Below are 18,378 nucleotides of genomic sequence, written 5' to 3'. Positions count from 1 at the left end.
GGCTTCTACACGCTTGTGAGCCATTTACCTAAGATAAATCTCTCTCTTTCTCTCTCTATAAATATATATATACACTTTGCTGGTTTTTGTGTTTCTCTAGAGAACCCAATCCAACACAACCTGTTACCAATTTATGTCTTTGGGTAAGTCTTATCAATACTGTGCCATGGTGTCTTTATCTTAAAATGTGGTTAAATACTACCACCAACCTCACAGGGAGTATGACAAAATTACCTAAATCAATAACATGTAGAACAGTTAAAATAGTGCCTGGCATGTGTAAATATTAAAAAAAATGTTAGCTATAAATAAGAATAACTCAGGAGCTTCTTATGTCTGTTTCTTCTCTCTACTCTGGTATCACTGGATCCATTGAGCTGATCTTAAGAGCCTCTGAAGTGGTATTATTTATTTCATCAACCTCTTCCCATTTCAGTCTGTATTTTGTAATGCTGTCAGAACTCTTCTCTTAAAAGTTAAACCTGACCATCCTGCCTAAAATCTGTAGCTCTGCAAGGCCCAATGTGAGCACATTTAGGGGCAATGAGAGTCACATACCCCCTTAAGAATTTGAAAAAAGGTATCAACTGCCTGTGCAGAAAAAGGTACAAACGTTTGGACATACCCATGAATCCCCAAAGCCCCTTCTTGTCTGACAAGCCATTTCCACCCCTCCTCTGTGCCCTCTCACAGCACTCAATCTGTTTTAGTACTTACTATATTGTACTGTGACGGTTTCTGCATGTGTTTGCCTTACGCACTAAATAATAACCAAAGGCTGTGTCTTTCTCATCTATACTTCTCTAGCACCTGGCATAAAATATGATGTTTTTGTTCAGAATTCATTGAACGTTTGAAAGACAATGAGTTCAAAGGTGTCCATGTATTTCTCTTTATCAAAGCCAACTCCTTAATCAGAACCTTAAAAGCCCTATTGTTACCGGTCACTTTACAGTTACATTCCCCTTTCTCTCGTCACCTTTCCTGGTTGACGCATCCATTCTCATGGTTTCAGGTACATGTGTAATGGTTTCCAAATCTATGTCTCCATCCCTGATTGTCCTCCAGACAGACAACTCTTTACTCGGCCTATTTGTATGTTCCTCAGGCACTTCCAGTGAAACTTATATAAGATTGAGCTTATTTCCACATTCTCCTACCCCATCCTGGCCTCTTTTCCTACATTTCCAATGTACCACCATTTACCCAGCAGGACCACCATGTACCCAGCTGTCCAAGAAAGAACTTTTGCTTCATTCCAGACTTTTCTTCCTCTTCAATGTCCAAGGCCTGTTGTTATTATCATTTAACTATCTCTAGAATCTAACTCCCTTTCCCCATCTTTAACTGTCCTTGCTTGAGTTCAGGTCTTTGTAATTTCTAAAAAGGCTTCCTACAGCAGCCTCTTAACTGCTTTCCCTGTCTCCAATCTTGTCCTTCCTCCAACTCACTCATCAACACCCATTTATTGAACACCTGCTATATGGCAAGTGTTCTTTTGTTCTCAGGGAACAAGAGAGTCCATGACTCTTCTCTCATGGAGCCAATGTTCTACTGGGAATATGGGGGTATGGGGGAGCTAGACAGTAAACAATTATATATTGTGAAGGTCTATGAAGAAGAGTAAAGTGGTAACATCAAGACATAGAGAGGGGTAGAGTAGGGCTGGCGACGCATCCTTCTAGACAAACTTGTGAGGTAATATATGAACAGAGAATGGAATGAAGTGAGGAAGGGAGCATGCAGATATCTGGGGGGAGAACATTCCAGGCAGAATGAAAAACAAGAGCAAAGAGTAAACAGTGAGGACACTGAGGTCTGACTTCATCCTCCTCCTCTGGTTTCTTCCAGCACTGGCTTGCTAGTTTACCGTGGGGTTTGTTGAGCAGCATTTTACTATGTGACAAGAACTGAACGAAGCACTTTACATGCATCGTTTCAGGCCTATTTACATCATTTCAGGCTTCAACAATCCATGGAGGTGGGTGCTATTGTTAACACGGGGCATGAATTCAACAACCACTAGATTGTGGATACGTATGCTGCTACATATCCTAACACCTGTGTTTGCCAGACTCCATGGGATGTGATTTCTCTTACGTCCTTTACCATTTGTAGTGCAATGTTATTTAAATGCTATATAAGGTATTTTTATAACTCAACAAGCTTTGCAAAAGGCTTTTAAATGGAACAGACTGGAAGAGAGGAGCAGGGGGAGTCATAGTCCTCACGAGCAAGAAGATGCTCCATTCACAGAAGCCAAAGTAGTAATTTAAAGTCAGAAGAGAGAAGCCTGAGCTTGTCAATATCTGTCCTGCTAGATGTACCAGCCTACCTTAGCACACTTTAAAGAGGTCTCCATTTGGACATAAGTCTAATAAGATGAAATTCCGTTTGTCTGTTAGGTTAGAAAATCAGATTTTCCTTAGCAGTGGACCTCATTATAACAATTCAGGGTAAAGAACAATTTTTTTCTGGACTCCAACCAACAAAAGAAACAAATTTGTTATTGTATATTGCTCTTGTTTAAGGAATATCTTCCCATAAGACTGTCCTCAAACATGAAACCATGATCAGTATTGTAAGGAAGATTGAATTTTTGATACAGGTCATGAGGCTTTCTAGAAGACACATACACTGTCTGTCTCTCTCTCACACACATAAAAGTGAGAAAACTCTAATGGCAGAATTGAATTTTGGGGCTAGTCCAACTTTGTTTCCAGGAAATAACCAGAATGAGAAAGCAAATAAATGTGAGAAACAGAATACTTACATCACCCACTGCCATCAAGTCCATTCCAACTCATAGTTATCCCTATTGGGTTTCCAAAGCTGTAAATCTTTAAGGAAGTAGATTGCCTCATCTTCCTTCCATGGTACAGCTGGTGGGTTTGAACAACTGATCTGGTTAGCAGCTGTGGTAGTTACGGTTGTGTGTCATCTTGGCTGGGCCTGGTTGAGTGGCTGGGCAGCTGGTAGTAGTTACTCCCCATGATGAGACTGGCAATCAACTCCATGATGGGATCTACCACAAGCAGCTGAGTAGCTTGTTTTAGGGAATGTGGTCTGCTTCTTATATATAAGCAGCAGCTTTGGGAATGGTCTCCAGCTTATGGCATGCTTGGACCCTGCATTTAGCCAAGTTGTTGTTCAATAGCCTGCCATGCCCTACCAATCTTGGGACTTCTTCTGGACTTGAATTAGTGGCGTGCCATATTGTTTGGTAACATCAGGACTGTGTCTTTTTACTTGTCAACCTTGGGCATGTCAGCCTCAGCAGCCAGCAGCTGTCTCAACGAAGAAAAGCCTCTAGCTCCAGTGGGGTGGGAGCAGGAGGCAGAGCTGAAGCCCAAGATTGAGGGGCTTTCACCCAGCTCCTAGAGCCTGGCACTTTGAACTCGGACTTAAAGCCTCCAAAATTATAAGAGAATAAACTCCAGTTTGTTCAAGCCATTCCATTTATGGTATATATTCCTGTCAGAGTGGTACTAGGTAACCAAAACAGCAGCCACATGTATAACCCACTATACCACCAGAGCTCCTTAACAGTTACATTGTTGTTGTTATTATTATATGCCTTCAGTCAGACCTGACTCATAGCAACCCCTCCTTGGGTTTCCCAGGCAGTATCACTACGGAAGTAGATTGCCCCATCTTCCTTCCGAGGAGTGGCTGGTGGCTTTGAACTGCCAGTCTTCTGGTTAGCAGTCAAGTGCCTTAGGCATTACGCTACCAGAGCTCCCAACAGTTAGTGGCTCTCAATTTTAGCCGAACACTGCAATCACCTGGGAGTTTTAGAACATGCTGACACCCAGGTCTCTCCTGCAGAGACTTAATTGGCCTGGGTGACCTTGGCAACTGAACTTTTAAAACCTCCCAGGCTATTTTAATATGCAGCCAAGATTGAGAGCCTCTGTAGAAGATACTAATATTTTCTACTTGGCTTTAAAGATGGAAATTAAATAAAATCACATGCAAATCTTCCAAACCAAAAAACCAAACTCACTGCTGCTGAGTGGGACCCGACTCATAGTGACCCCTCCTTGGGCTTCCGAGGCAGTATCACTAAGGAAGTAGATTGCCCCATCTTCCTTCTGAGGAGTGGCTGGTGGGTTTGGACCACCAGCCTTCTGATTAGCAGTCAAATGCCTTAGGCACCACACCACCAGAGCTCCCAGGAAGTGCGGATAACCAAATAAACAAAGTATGCACAGGCTTACCTGTGCTTACTTACTAATCTGTAGTGAAGAATTTCACATGGATTTTACTACATCTTTCATGTGGTGAAAAACATGTGAAACTGTTCACTACAGACTGGTAACTAAGCAGAATGAAGCCATGCTTATCTTGCTTCCTGAATACTCTGTCCCTGTCAGGGAGTATAAATTTGAAGAGAGGCTTTGATTCTGTAGGCAGGTGCTGGGGGGTTGGGAGAGAGACAGATGCCAGCCTTACTTAGAAGCAGAATCTTTAAAAAAAAGATTTTAGTGAAAAAAATGTAAAATTGTTCACCACAGATTAATAAATAAGCATAAGTAAGACCGTGCTTACCTTGGTTATTGGGTAATCTGACACTGCTTCTAAGTATGAGGCTAGTGAGAGAAGCACTGCATTTTGGTGGCCTGCCTGAGACTGTAGTGCCGCTGCTCATGGTTTTTTCTCTAAATCAAGACCACAAGTGAAAGAGAAACACCCACTCCTCACTTAACATGGGGAGGTTCCATAAACCAGGTCATTATGTGAAAGTACTGGATGACCATATCCGATCACAAAATGGGGATGCCAAATTTCATCATTATATAACTGCTGAGTGAGCCATTGAGAATGGCCCAGCCAAGTTCACACGTAACTTTAACCATAACAGCCAGTGAGTGTCACCCTTGCCTTGTACCTTGTCATTTGTTACTGCCAGACAGACTTCATTAATGTGCAAAATAGTCAGACAGAAGATTTTCTGTACTATTATTGTAAATGCAGAGCCTGAGTGATAGATCACTGTATTGCCAGCACCGTCCAATGTCTGGCACACACTTACCCACTGCCATTGAGTCAATTCTGACTCATAGTGACCCTTTAGGACAGAATAGAACTACCCCATAGGTTTCTAAGGCTGTAAATCTTTTTAGAAGCAGATTGGCTCATCTTTCTCCCACCGAGTGGCTGGTGGGTTCGAATCGCCGACCTTTTGGTTAGCAGCCTAATGTTTTAACTACTGTACAACCAGAGCTCCTCCCGGCATACAATAGGTGTTAAAAATGTTTAATGAATAAAAGAGAGTTCTGATAACACTGTCATGTGACAGAAGGCTTATTACTGCCTCAGCCAGTAACAGCTGTTTCTGCAAATGGAGAGGTATTTTTATTTTTATTTTTTTTAGGTACATTTATGGGTTTAGGGCATTGTTCTAAAAGGATCTTGTTTCTAGCCATCCGACCTCCGGATAAATAAAGTGTTGTACTCATTTGCTTAAGGAGCTCTGCTGGCGCAGTGGTTAAGGCATTCAGCTACTGAGCAAAATGCTGGTGGTTTGAATCCACCAGCCGCTCCATGAGAGAAAGATGAGGTTGTCTGCTTCCATAAAGATTTATAGCCTTGGAAACCCTATGCAGGTCACTATGAGTTGGAATTGACTTGATGACAGTGGGTTTTGGTTTTACTCATTTTCTTACACGTAAGTTTTTAAAAGGTTTTATGTTTCTTCATCAACATAGCTTTGAGAGGAGTCATAAACTGACCCCTTAATGACTGCTGCTTTCACATTACATTTTTTACATTTGAAATTCAATTTCCAAGTATGGTACTGATGAAAACGGACCCTCCCTCCTGCCGAAGCACTGACTTGTGACATTGTAAATTGGTTTGCTTAGTACTGTTTAGCGTTAGTGGTGGTTTCCAACTGGTATAACAAAAGGCTTTTACTTTTGACCACGTGTCAGAAAAACGATCAAGACGATAGCTTCTTTCTCATTAAAAGAAATAAGATGGAACATAACTCAGATGTCACGTTTCTTAGAAATATTTTAAAACTATGTGGCTCATTCAAAACCAATCATAAAATCATTGAGGGCTAAAAAAAAAATGGTAACGAGAATAGGGTGTTTTCACGCAAAACCATCAGAGCAAGAAAAAAAATTTCTTAAAACTTAAACAGAAACCTTAACATCAGTGTCTTTCCATATTTCTCCTTGTACAGACACCCTTTTTTTTTAGAACAAAGGTTTCCAAATATCTAATATTGCTAAGCAGCTGTCTTTGTTATGCCCGGCAGAAACTATAGAAATATTTGCACAGGACGTTCAAAATGATACAGCTTCCAGGACCTTCTGAGAATTAATTAGGAAGGTAAATTTATTACCTAAATAAATAAATAAAACTGAGTGCCACTCAGGGTTTGACATTAAGGGATTATACACTTCCCATTAAAGAGGGCTAATAAATACAGTTGAAAGGCTGGAGGGAGAGGTGGGAGTGGGGCAAAGGCTAGGGAACACCAGATCAGGCAGAGCCAGACCCAGCTGACTGCCTCCACTGAGATTACCATGGAAACACCTTCCCTTGGGAAGCTGCCATGATGGTAGGGTGCTTTAGAAATGGTGATGGTGAGCAGAGCTGGCAGGCGGATGGATTTCAGCAGGGCTCACCCTCGTACGTATTACAAGGGCAATCCATCTTCCAAATGAAAAGATACCTTTCTAGTGAGTCATGTCAAATAGAGTAATAAAGCATGAAGCCTGGCATAATTACAATCCATTTACCTCTACAAAACAGTCACATCCGTTCAGATAATTGTCTCTTTTCTCTCCCCTGCTTGCTATGCATTCTCCGCAGAACTAAAAGACGCATTTGTGTAATTAATTGGCTGCTTCCTTAGCCATCAAGCAAATACTGATAAAAAGGGACTATATCAAACAACATTAATGGGCAGATTCAAACCTTCTTCAAACAAACCCATCAAACAAAATGAACACAATTCACCAACAAACGAAGGGTAAAAGGAATTCCAGCTGAGGTCAGGTTAAATGTTACAGTTTTTGTAGTCTCATTCGAAACCAGTGAACAGATTTTGTGTTTACGCAAATTAAATTCAATCTTGGCACTCCACTCCCTGGGCACTGGTGCGGGTGAACCAATGTCCATGTGAAATCGAATGGTAGGTGTGCGTTTATTCTGGCAACAAGCCTCAGACACAAAATGAAAAATTTTCCACCAATTTATAGTGATCTCTAGGATGATTGTCTGAGTTCAAATGGTTGTGTTTTCAACAAAGTATTACTAGCTCTATAGTTTATTTTGCAGGAGCTCTAGTGGTGTAGTGCCTAAGGCATTTGACTGCTAACCAGAAGGCTGGCGGTTCAAACCCACCAGCCACTCCTCACAAGGACGGTTGAGCAATCTACTTCTGTAGTGATACTGCCTCAAAAACCCAAGGAGGGGTTGCTATGAGTCAGAACAGACTCCATGGCAGTGAGTTTGGCTTTTTTGGTTTTATAGGTTATTTTGTTCTCCATATCAAGCCACAGCAAATAGGGGTCTCACAGCTTTGCAAAACATTCAGTATAGGGATCAAAATTGGAGATCCTGGAATAGAGTGGGAGAAAAATATGGAACAAAACTCAAAATCATAAAAAAAGACCAGGCTTACCAGTCTAGAAGAGACTAGTGAAACCCCTGAGATTATGGCCCCTAGTCACACTCACTGCCACGGCTTAACCTTCAGCCAAACAACAGACAGGATTATGAGCTGGGCAATTACACCAGGGAAGTGCACTCCTTAGAACAATCAACCATGGGAGAGCAGGGGAGCAGTATCTGTGTGCAGGAAGAAAACTCAGAAGGCAGGAATGCATAGGAAAGAAGGACACAGGGAAAAGGCAACCATAGAGAGGAAGTGGGAAGACAGCTGTTACATTGTGAGAGTTAAAATCTTTGTCATAAAACAAAATGTGTATGAACTGTGGAATGGAAAAGGAATTTATAAACTTTCACCCAAATAAAAAGTTTGAAAAAATTCACACTCAATGTAAAAATTTTAAGCTTTCTTGACAACTGTGTTGCAATTAATGCTTTAATTTGATATTACAACTTACAAATATAATATAGAGAATGACTCAAAGGAAAGATGCTGATTTGAAAAATAACACAGATTCCAGCTGGCTGAAATCCTAAGTATGCAGTATTTGTACAGAGAAAGTCCGTTTGTGGCTACAAAGGGGTTCCCTGTAACTTGAATGCTTCATTCTCAAATTGTGGTTAACATTTGACTGTCATTTGTGAGATAACTGAAAGTATTCTCAAATACCTGTCACTGTTTGTTTCCTATTTTTATCTTCCTTTGAAGATGGCCTGGAACCATCATTAAATGATAAATTGATTGAATAATTCTTGTTAATGAAAGGGAAAAGATGATGCCAAATGGGCATATGTTAAAATCAATCTTTATCTCTTGAACACAAACTAATGATAGAGAGTGTAGAGATGGTTCTTGTAGTTAAAGATTAATGGAGACTCCAGGTTGTACCAAGTTATATATTTCTGGAGAATAGAAATACACATGATATCACTATATACCTATTAGAATGGGTTAACCCCCAAAGCTGATAATACCAATGCAAGCAAGGATGTGGAGCAATAGGAACTGTTTTTCATTACTGGTAGAAATGCAAAATGGTACACTCACTTTGGAAGACAGTTTGGCAGTTTTGTACCAAGCTGAAAATAGTCTAACCATATGATCTAGCAATCATGGCCTAGGTATTTACCCAGCTGATCTGCAAACTACTGTCCATGCAAAAATCTGTATGTGAATGTTTACAGCAGTTTTATTCACAATCACTAAAGACTAGAAATAATTTTGATTAAGTGAATGGATAAACCACACAATAGAGTATTATTCAGTGACAAAAAGAAATGAGCTGTTAAGGCACAGAAAGACATGGAGAAAACTTAAATGCATATTGGTAAGTGGAAGATGTTAATCTGAAAAGACTACATATTATAAAATTCTAACACAACATTCTGGAAAAGACAAAGCTATGGAGGTAGTAAATGAACAGTTGTTGCCATGTTCAAGGAGAAGGGATGAATATGTGAAGCACAGAAGCCAGTTTGAGGAGCAAATTTATTCTGTAAGATACTGTAATGGTGTATACATGACATTACATATTTGTCTAAATGCACAGAACTTCATAGCACAAAAAGTGAACTTTAATGTGTGGAAATTTTAATCATTTAGGAGGTCAGGGGAAACCAGGAAGGAATGCAGAATGTGATGAGAGAATCAAACTGGAATAAAAAGATGTGAAACAACTTCATGGAAAGGGGTGGGAGGAAAAAGTGTTGACCTGGGTAACTTTGGAAATGAGTAGAGTCTGTAAAAGAAAAGGAACTCATTAGAAGAACTGTACTTTAGTTGATAAAGTTTGTCCCAGGGGACAATATTTTAAAGTTTGTCCCTGATACTATACACATATATTGGAAGTGAACAATTAAGTAAATATAAGATGAATGGTGGGAGCCAAGTGTATATACTCTTGGTGGGAATTTAAAGATAAGAAGATAAGCAAGAGGAAGTGGGTAGAATGATACGTGGTAATGGATCAGAGTTACAGATATCAGTATGAACTCTTGTTAAGTTTGACATAAAGATGGTCACATATAGAAATACTTATTGGCATGTGTATATACACACATATATTTCAGTGCTCTGCCAGTTGAGAGGGCATAAAAGAAATGTCACCCTGGTGACAAGATACTAGCACCTAGATCATCTCTAGTAAAAGGAACCAGGGCTCTTTGGAGAAATGGCTAAATCAAGGACCGAGACAGAAAATATAGAGATGATTCTGAAGCATGTTGCAGTGCCAGGAAGTAAGGAAGTATTCAAAAAACAAAACAAAACAAAAACTTAAACCTCAAACTCAACACCATCATATGATGTGGTATGCCAAAAGGACAAAGGACCTAATTGAAAGATCTCCCAGTGGTCAAAGATGGAATGATTTAAACAGCAAAATAAATGTAAACTGCTAATGGGCCCATATAGATAATATAAAAGAACTAGAAAATAATCAAAGAATGACAGCCTTATAATTCAACAGGCATGGGCAAGGTACTTTAACATGCACTTCACAAATGGTATCCAAATGACCAATATATACATGAAAAGGTGCTCAAAAAACAAAACAAAACAAAACACCCCAAACTGACTGCCAAAAGTCAATTCTGACTCATAGCGACCCCCTTTGGGTTTCTGAAGAGGTAAATCTTTATGGAAGTAGATTGCCCAGTCTTCCTTCCACAGAGTAGCTGGTGGGTTTGAACCACCAACCTTCTGGTTAGCAATCAAATGCCTTAGGCACTATGCCACCATGGTGGAACACAAATAACCACTATGATAACGACATACCTACCAGAGCAGTTAAAATTTAAAAGACTGTCAATATCTAGTGTTAGGAAATGAACAAAGGGAACTTTCATACATCATTGGTGGAAGTATAAACCAGTACAACAACTTTGGAAAATTATTTGGCATTACCTACCAAAGATGAATAGCAATTTTATCCTGTGTCCCCCCAATGAAAGTGTACACACATAAATACCAAAAGACACAAGAAAGAAACATCTCAAATATCAACCAACAGCTGAAAGGATAAAGAAACTGTGGCATATTCATACAAGGAAATACTACACAGAAATGAAAATGAACACACTCTTATCCTCTAGGGAGTTTTATTGCTTCACCTTTATATACCTTCCACCTCCGTGGAATAATATAATGTCAGAGAAGCCACACAAAAAAGAATACATAGTGTTTGGTTTCATTTACAGTAAGTTCAAAATGAGCAAAAACGATATTTTTGAAAAGGACAGTGATTGGGAGGGAACATAAGGGAAGCTTTGAGAGTCCCATTAATGGTCTATTTTGTGACATTGGTAACACAGGTGTGTTCACTTGTGACAATTCATCAAGCTAAACCCTTAAGATTTGTCAAACTTTAATGCATACTTGAGGCTATACTTCAATAAAAAATTAAAATATTTGCCCAGGCATGAACAGAAGTCTTGCTCAACTCGTATGATATAGAGTGTGCTATGTGTTGACACAATATTCCAAGGTTCCATCAGTCAAATGATCTTAGTTTTACTTAATTACCTCACGCCTCATAAAACAGCTTGAAAATCTGTTTCAATGGGATGCTGTCACCAAATGAATACAACAGCAAAGATGCCTTCTAGTTCTGACACACATTTCCAGGGAGAAACAGGACTAGAACTATTTAGTTTATTGACATTAGGTATAAATAATACTGCTTTGACTATTCCTTTTGAAAGATGATAAGAGTAGATAATGAGGCAGTGGTAGAGAAGAGGAAAAAGATTTCTAAGGTATAAGCTGAAAAATGGTTATCTCAGAACTTGTTTTTTAAACTTCCTTTTTGCTCTGAGTTCTCTTTAAATTTTGTTTTTAGTTCTGCATTCAATGTACTTTGCTTTTAACTTTATAGAAACAGGCCAGAACAATGCAGCAGATAATAATTTACTGATTTTTTTTTTTTCCTTATGATGTGAGTGAAAGTTTACAGAGCAAATTGGTTTCCCTTTCAACAATTCATACACATTTTGTTTGTTATTGACTTCTTATATTTAAAAATAATTTAGGGATAATGGCAGTGCTGTAGACTGTCAGCTTCAAGATAATGCATTCTTATGGTAGTTACATAAATTGAAAATACATACAAAAGAAAGGCTCTTTCACAAGCAATAAATGAACTTAGAGTTTGTAGGCTTTTTTTCTGCTCTAAGAACAAATTCTTCACGTAGCCCCAAGTATTCTACCTGGTAAGCACTAGGCCATTAGTAGAAGGTAGACTCCTGTTAGGGATTGAATTGTGTCCCCCCAAAAGATATGGAGGAGCTCTGGTGGCATAATGCCTAATGCATTTGACTGCTAACCAGAAGGCTGGCAGTTCAAAGACACCAGCCACTCCTCAGAAGGAAGACTGGGCAATCTATTTCCATAGAGATACTGCCTTGGAAACCCAAGGAGGGGTCACTATGAGTTGGAGTCAACTCGGTGGCAGTGAGTTTGCTTTGTTTTTGTTTAAAAGATATGGTGTAGTCCTGACAATCTATTTCCACAGTGATACCACCTCAGAAACCCAAGGAGGGGTCGCTATGAGTAGGATCTGACTTGTCAGCTGTGAGTTTTGAGTTTTTACCCAAATGCTGGTTAACAGTAGAATTGATACATTGTGGTATATGAATATAACTGAATGTTTAATAGCAATAAGAATCAAAAGCTGTAACTACATGCAGCATAAACAAATCTCATAGACTTAATCTTAAGTGAAAGCAGACACAAAAGAGTATATACTGTGATGTTTCCATTTATATGAAGTTCAAAAACAGGCTTATCAAATTGGGAGTGACAGAGTCAGAAGAGTAGGTGCCTGTCACTATGTGTTTGAAGCACAGAAGGTGTGAACATAGGGAATCACTGTTTAAGAAGTCCTACCACTGATTTTCAAACAGCTCTGAAGGGGCGCTGAGGTGGCTGGGCAGACGGAGTTCCTTCCTAGGTTTTCATGATGCTTCGACCAGAGGGAACACCCTCCCCCCTTTTCAAAATCCATTTTACATATTGGGCTTCTGCATAAGATTTTGCTCAAACAGGGGTTTTAAAAATATTTGAAAACACTGAACTGGGCCTACTGGGATACCTCCTTCTAGAATCTGATCAGAAAAAAATGTAGAGACTCAGATAGTTGACTGTGAGGAAGACAACAGAAGTTACTGAAGAAGAAACAGAGACTGAAGAACTACAGTCTTGTTGAAGTGAATGAGCCACATCCTGGCTGTCATCTTCACTGGGCTACCAGAAGTCACAATCTTAACATGGCAGAAACAGACCTCCTAGTCTCTCCCACGTCCACATCCACTCTCTTTGCAGTCTTCTGTCTCAGTTAATGGCAACTACCCTTCTAAGGAGCTCTGGTAGCATAGTGGCTAAGGCACTTGACTGCTCACCAGAAGGCTGGCGGTTCAAACCCACCAGCCACTCCTCGGAAGGAAGGTGGGGCAATCCTACTTCCGTAGTGATACTGCCTCAGAAACCCAAGGAGGGGTCGCTATGAGTCGGGGCCGACTCGACGGCAAACAACAACAACAACCCTTCTAAGTGTTTAGGTCAAAAAACTGATGAGCCATCCTTAACTTCTCTTTCTTTCAAACTCCACATCTAATCCACCAGCAAAGCCACTGGTTTTACCTTGAAAGCACATCTAGAGTCTGACTACTCTTACTACCTCTCCTGCTGTCATATTAGTCAAAGTGAACATCATCTGTTGCCTGAATTAGCGCAGAAGCCTCCTATCTAGTCTCGTTGGTTTTATTGTTTCTCTTTGTCACCTCCTCCCTCCTTAGTTTTTCTCAAAACCAGAGAGATCCCATTAAAATTTAAGTTAATTATTCCTCTGATCCAAATTCTCCAATGGCTCCCCAACTCCCTCAGAATAAAAGTCCAGGTTCTTAAAATGGCTTGTAAGGTTCTGTGTGGTCTGGTCTTATTTCACTTCTGGCTACTGCCATCCTTACCACCTGCTCAAATCACATTCTTCTTCAACATACCAGGCATGTTCATGCTCCAGTGTCTTTGCTACTCCTTCTGCCTAACATTCTTTCCCACCAAGTAAATACATGGTACATCCTTTCTTCCTTCAAGTCTTTGCTTAAGGACAACCTCTCAGAGAGGCCTGATCATCCTACTTAAAATTACCATACCCTTACACTCTCTGTCCCTTTCCCTTATTTCCTGCAGAGAAGCTTTAGAAAATGGTGTAAAATATACATCTCACAGTTATCTTGGTCAAGAAGTTGGCAAATACTGCAGTCCCACATCCATTAGTCATCAGGTGGCTGAGGGTGAGTAGGCACTTACAGTCCAAAGTAGGTCCTGTCAGGTTTCAGACAAAGAAGTTGGCTATTGGAAGTAAGGCTGATGTACATAAAAATGATAATGGAATCCAAGGGAATATGGCTGGACCACTGATAGCATATGGGACAGCATGTATCTATCCTACTGACATTGTTTTATATCTATTACAATTGCTAATTTTTAAAATGATATTATAAAATATTATTGACATTAATAATTATGAAGAGGGAAATAGTGACTATAAATAAACCAGTCCACATGAAAAGGGAAGGTAGTTTGGGAAAATAACTTGAGTTCAATCAGTTGTTAACTGTTTATTGAATTTATATCGTGTGCCTGATTTAATAGAAAGTAAGGCAAAGAAATAACATACATACCAAAATTTATCTTTATTTGGCTACCCTTCACTAGGCTTTGACAAAATGATTTTTTCCCTCATCTTCCTTCATCTCCTACTATAAGATTTTGGGTTATTAGGCTTATTAAACTGTGATTGATATATAAGATTACAAGTCTCTGCTAAGAAGACTAGATACAATCAAGATTGACTTAGAATATCATTTTCTTCTCAGCTACAATCCATTAGGCTTTCAATAGAAAGGGAGAGGGGTGTGTGTGTATGTGTGTACGGGGTGTAGTGACAAATGTCCACCCCATCACCAGGGCAATAAGCATGCAGTGATGCTCTAAACCATTCTGCAAAGCTGGGAATAGTCTGCCTTCTTTGTATCTCACCACCAACCCACTAACTGCTGTCAAGTTGATTCTGGCTCACAGAGACCCTATATGACAGAATAGAACTGCCCTATAGGGTTTCCAAGGCTGCAAATCTTTGCAGAAGCAGATTGCCACATCTTTCTTCCATAGAATGGCTGGTGGCTTTGAACTACTTACTGACATTTTGATTAGCAGCAGACCACTTTTACCACTGTACTATCAGGGCTCCTTCACCACCAGCAGGATCTCTGATTTAACAAAATTAAACTATAAAACAATAAAATTGTTTTCTATTTCATTTGTAGAGACCAGGAGGATTTAAAATAATCTCTCTAAGGCACTTGATTGCTAACCAGAAGGCTGGTGACTCAAGCCCACCAGCCACTCCTCAGAAGGAATATTTGGTAATCTACTTCTGTAGTGATACCGCCTTGGAAACCCAAGGAGGGGTTGCTATGAGTCAGATCCAACTTGACGGCAGTGAGTTTGGTTTTGGTTCTTTGCTATAGCTCCCAGTATTGGACAAGCAGAGACCCTCTTCTTTGAGAACAGCAGTCAGACAAAAATCATCTGGCACATGAAAAGATCCAATAGTCCAGGAAAGAGCCTTCTGAAGAATCAGGACAAATATGCCCTCTCCTCACTTATCAACTATCTCGTTATCCAACATTTTACATATGCAAACATTAGTGAAAAATCTTCTATTTGACTATTGTGCACATTAATGACACATGTTTGGCAGTAATGAATACCGAGGTGCAAGGTGACAATAATGCTAGCTGTGATGGCTAAGGTTCTGTGTCACCTTGGCTGGGCCATGATTCTCAGTGGTTTGGCAGTTATACAATGATGTAATTTGGCAATTATGTAATGATGTAGTCATCTTCCATTTTTGCATGATGTCAATTTTCACGTGACGACCTGATCTTTGGAACCTAACTACGTCCATAAGTGAAGAGGGTGTAGTCGCTTGTAAAGCAGCCCTCATAAAGAAAGAAAGAAAGAAAGAAAATATATAAAATATCATATTGAGAGTCAAGGAGAAACCCAGAAATGTCAAATAAGAACTAATTATGTTGTTGTTAGGTGCTGTTGAGTCAGCTGTCACTCATAGTGACCTTATAGACAACAGAAGGAAACACTGCTCAGTTCTACACTAGCCTCACAATTCAGGGCTATTCATAAAGTTTTCCAGTAATATATCAGACAATGTTCCATTGCTATTCATAAGGTGTTCACTGGTCAATTCTTTGAGAAGTAGATGGCCCTTTCCTTCTTCCAAGTCTGTCTTAGTCTGGACGCTCCACTGAAATCTGTCCACCATTAGTCACCCTGCTGGTATTTGAAATACCAGTGGCATAACCTTCAGCCTTACAGCAACATGTTAGGCACAGCAGTATGACAAACTGACAAATGAGTGGCAGAGAACTAATGATCGAATTTAAATATCCTATGGAATGGGTGTTTATAACAGAGTGAATTTAGATCAGAGATCACACAACCAGCAACAATACGTGTGTAAATATATTGGTGGAAAAGAACTTCTGGATGCAGCATCGATTCTGTAATTAAAGAAGCGGCAATGTTTTCATAAAGTTTCATAATGTTTTAATAAATTCATTCCCTCCTGATTTCATTTCCATATAAAAATAAACCTTATGAAAATAAACTAGAAAAATATATCTATTCTACCAAATTTAAGCAGTGAATAGGGTTAAGACTAGAGAAAGTGCACACAGAATCCAGTACTCCTTATACTTTCGGAAAAAAAAAAAATCCTTTGTTAGTCTGTTGGAAAATTTGGACCTTCTTCATGAAAAATAGTTTATTTGTTCAAAATACAACATTTAGGGATCCCTAAAGCCTCAACGATTCTAGGGGTCAGTCTATCAACCCACTAGTGGTCCATTCCACCAGGTTAATCATCTTTTATTCAGAGAGCAGCAAAGAGTACTCACATTGTAGAGGGGGATAGTCTTCATCACCTTGTATTGCTTGGTGGGATCCATCTTATACAGGTGACGATCAGTGACAAAAATAGCTCGGTCTTCCACCTTACTAAATCGATTCACCTGTAAGAAAAACAAACCAATAAACCACAGTCTCTCATCACGAATGAAACCAAGTGATCGTCTGGAAAACATCTAGGCGCAGAGGTGGCTAGCTGTAGAAAGTTCATGAATATCTACCATGTATAACCTACTCTACCAGATACAATAAAGACTAAGAAGGAGTAGCAGCTTTCAGACTTGAGGAACTCCTCAACTTGACAAGGAAAACAGGAAAAACACATAGAAATATTAAGGGATTAAAAACACGTAACCTAGATGTCATCAAGAAAGTAAAAAGACAATCCGAAGAGTGGGAGAAAATTTTTTGCAAATTCTGTATCTGATAAAAGGCTTGTCTCTAGAATAAACAAAAAACTAATACAATTCAATAATAAAGACAAATACCTACTTTCCAACTGAAAAAAAAAAAAAAAGGAAAAGAAAAAGAACAGGTAAAGGATTTGATAGACATTTCTTTTAAGAAGATAGTAAGTGGCCAACCAGCCCATGAAAAGATGCTCAACATCAGTTGTCACTAAACCCACAGATGTTGAGTCAATTCTGACTCATAGTGACCCTACAGGACAGAGTAGAACTGCTCCATAGGGTTTCCAAGGCTCTAAGTCTTTACAGAAGAGACTGCAACATCTTTCTCCTGTAGAGCAGTGGATGGGTTCAAACCAAATCACAACCTTTTGGTTAGCAACTGAGTGTTTTAACCACTGTACCCCTAGAGCTCCTTTAGGGAAATCAAATCAAAACAACAATGGGATTCCACTTCACACCCATTAGGATGGGCAGTAATAAGGACTGGCAATGATGTGGAGAAATTGAAACCCTCATACGCTGTTGGTAGGAATATAAACTAGTGCAGCTGCTTTGGGAAATGTCTGGCAGTTTCTTAAATGGTTAAACACAGAGTAATTATATGATGCCACAACTCTGTCCCCAGGTATATATACAATAAAAACAAAAATATATGTCCACAAAAAAAATTGTAGATGAATATTCATAGCAGCATTATTCATCAAATCCCCAAAGTAGAAACAATCTAACTGCCCATTAACTGATGAATAGATAAATAAATTGTGGTATATTCATACAATGGGTTATATTCATCAATAAAAAGGAATGAAGTACAAATTATAACATGGATAAACCTTGAAAACATTGTATTAAGTGAAAGAAGCTCAACATAAAAGGTCGTGTGACTCCATTTACATGAAATGTCCACAATAGGTAAATGCACAGAGATAGAAAGTAGATTAGCTGTTGCCTAGGGTATAGGAGGTTTGAAGGGTGGAAGGCTTCATTCTGGGTTAATAAAAATGTTCTAGAATTAGGTAATGAAGGCTGATACACAAATATGTGAATATACTAAAATTAATTGAACTGTACACTGAATTATATGTATGTGAATTATACCTTAATAAAGATGTTTAAAAGAACAAACATATAGCCTGTATTTAAAACTCATTCTGCCTTGTCCATAATACACTGAGTAGGAAGATTTCAAATTAAACTCCCTAAATTATAATGAAGCAAAGATGTCATTCAGAAGACTACAATGAAATACACTGCCGTCGAGTTGGATCTGACTCATAGCGACCCCCTCCTTGGGTTTCTGAGGTGGTATCACTGCGGAAGGAGATTGCCCAACCTTCCTTCCAAGGAGTG

The 18,378-nt window shown here is 39.3% G+C and overlaps 1 protein-coding gene across 1 annotated transcript in view; it reads right to left on the bottom strand.

The window, feature by feature from the left end:
• The window catches only part of MYO1D (myosin ID), a 431,366-nt gene that overhangs the window by 132,073 nt on the left and 280,915 nt on the right, over window positions 1-18,378 (bottom strand). Inside the window, exon 19 of the mRNA XM_042780479.1 lies at window positions 16,609-16,722. Within this exon, the coding sequence (XP_042636413.1) occupies window positions 16,609-16,722 (114 nt within the window). The remainder of the gene's footprint in view (window positions 1-16,608; window positions 16,723-18,378) is intronic.

Source organism: Orycteropus afer, unplaced genomic scaffold (genome assembly GCF_000298275.1).
Source record: "Orycteropus afer afer isolate SDZICR_OR568_19922 unplaced genomic scaffold, OryAfe1.0 scaffold00042, whole genome shotgun sequence".
Taxonomy (NCBI): domain Eukaryota; kingdom Metazoa; phylum Chordata; class Mammalia; order Tubulidentata; family Orycteropodidae; genus Orycteropus; species Orycteropus afer.
Note: the sequence above shows the minus strand (reverse complement) of the source record. Positions and strands in the feature narration are given on the sequence as shown.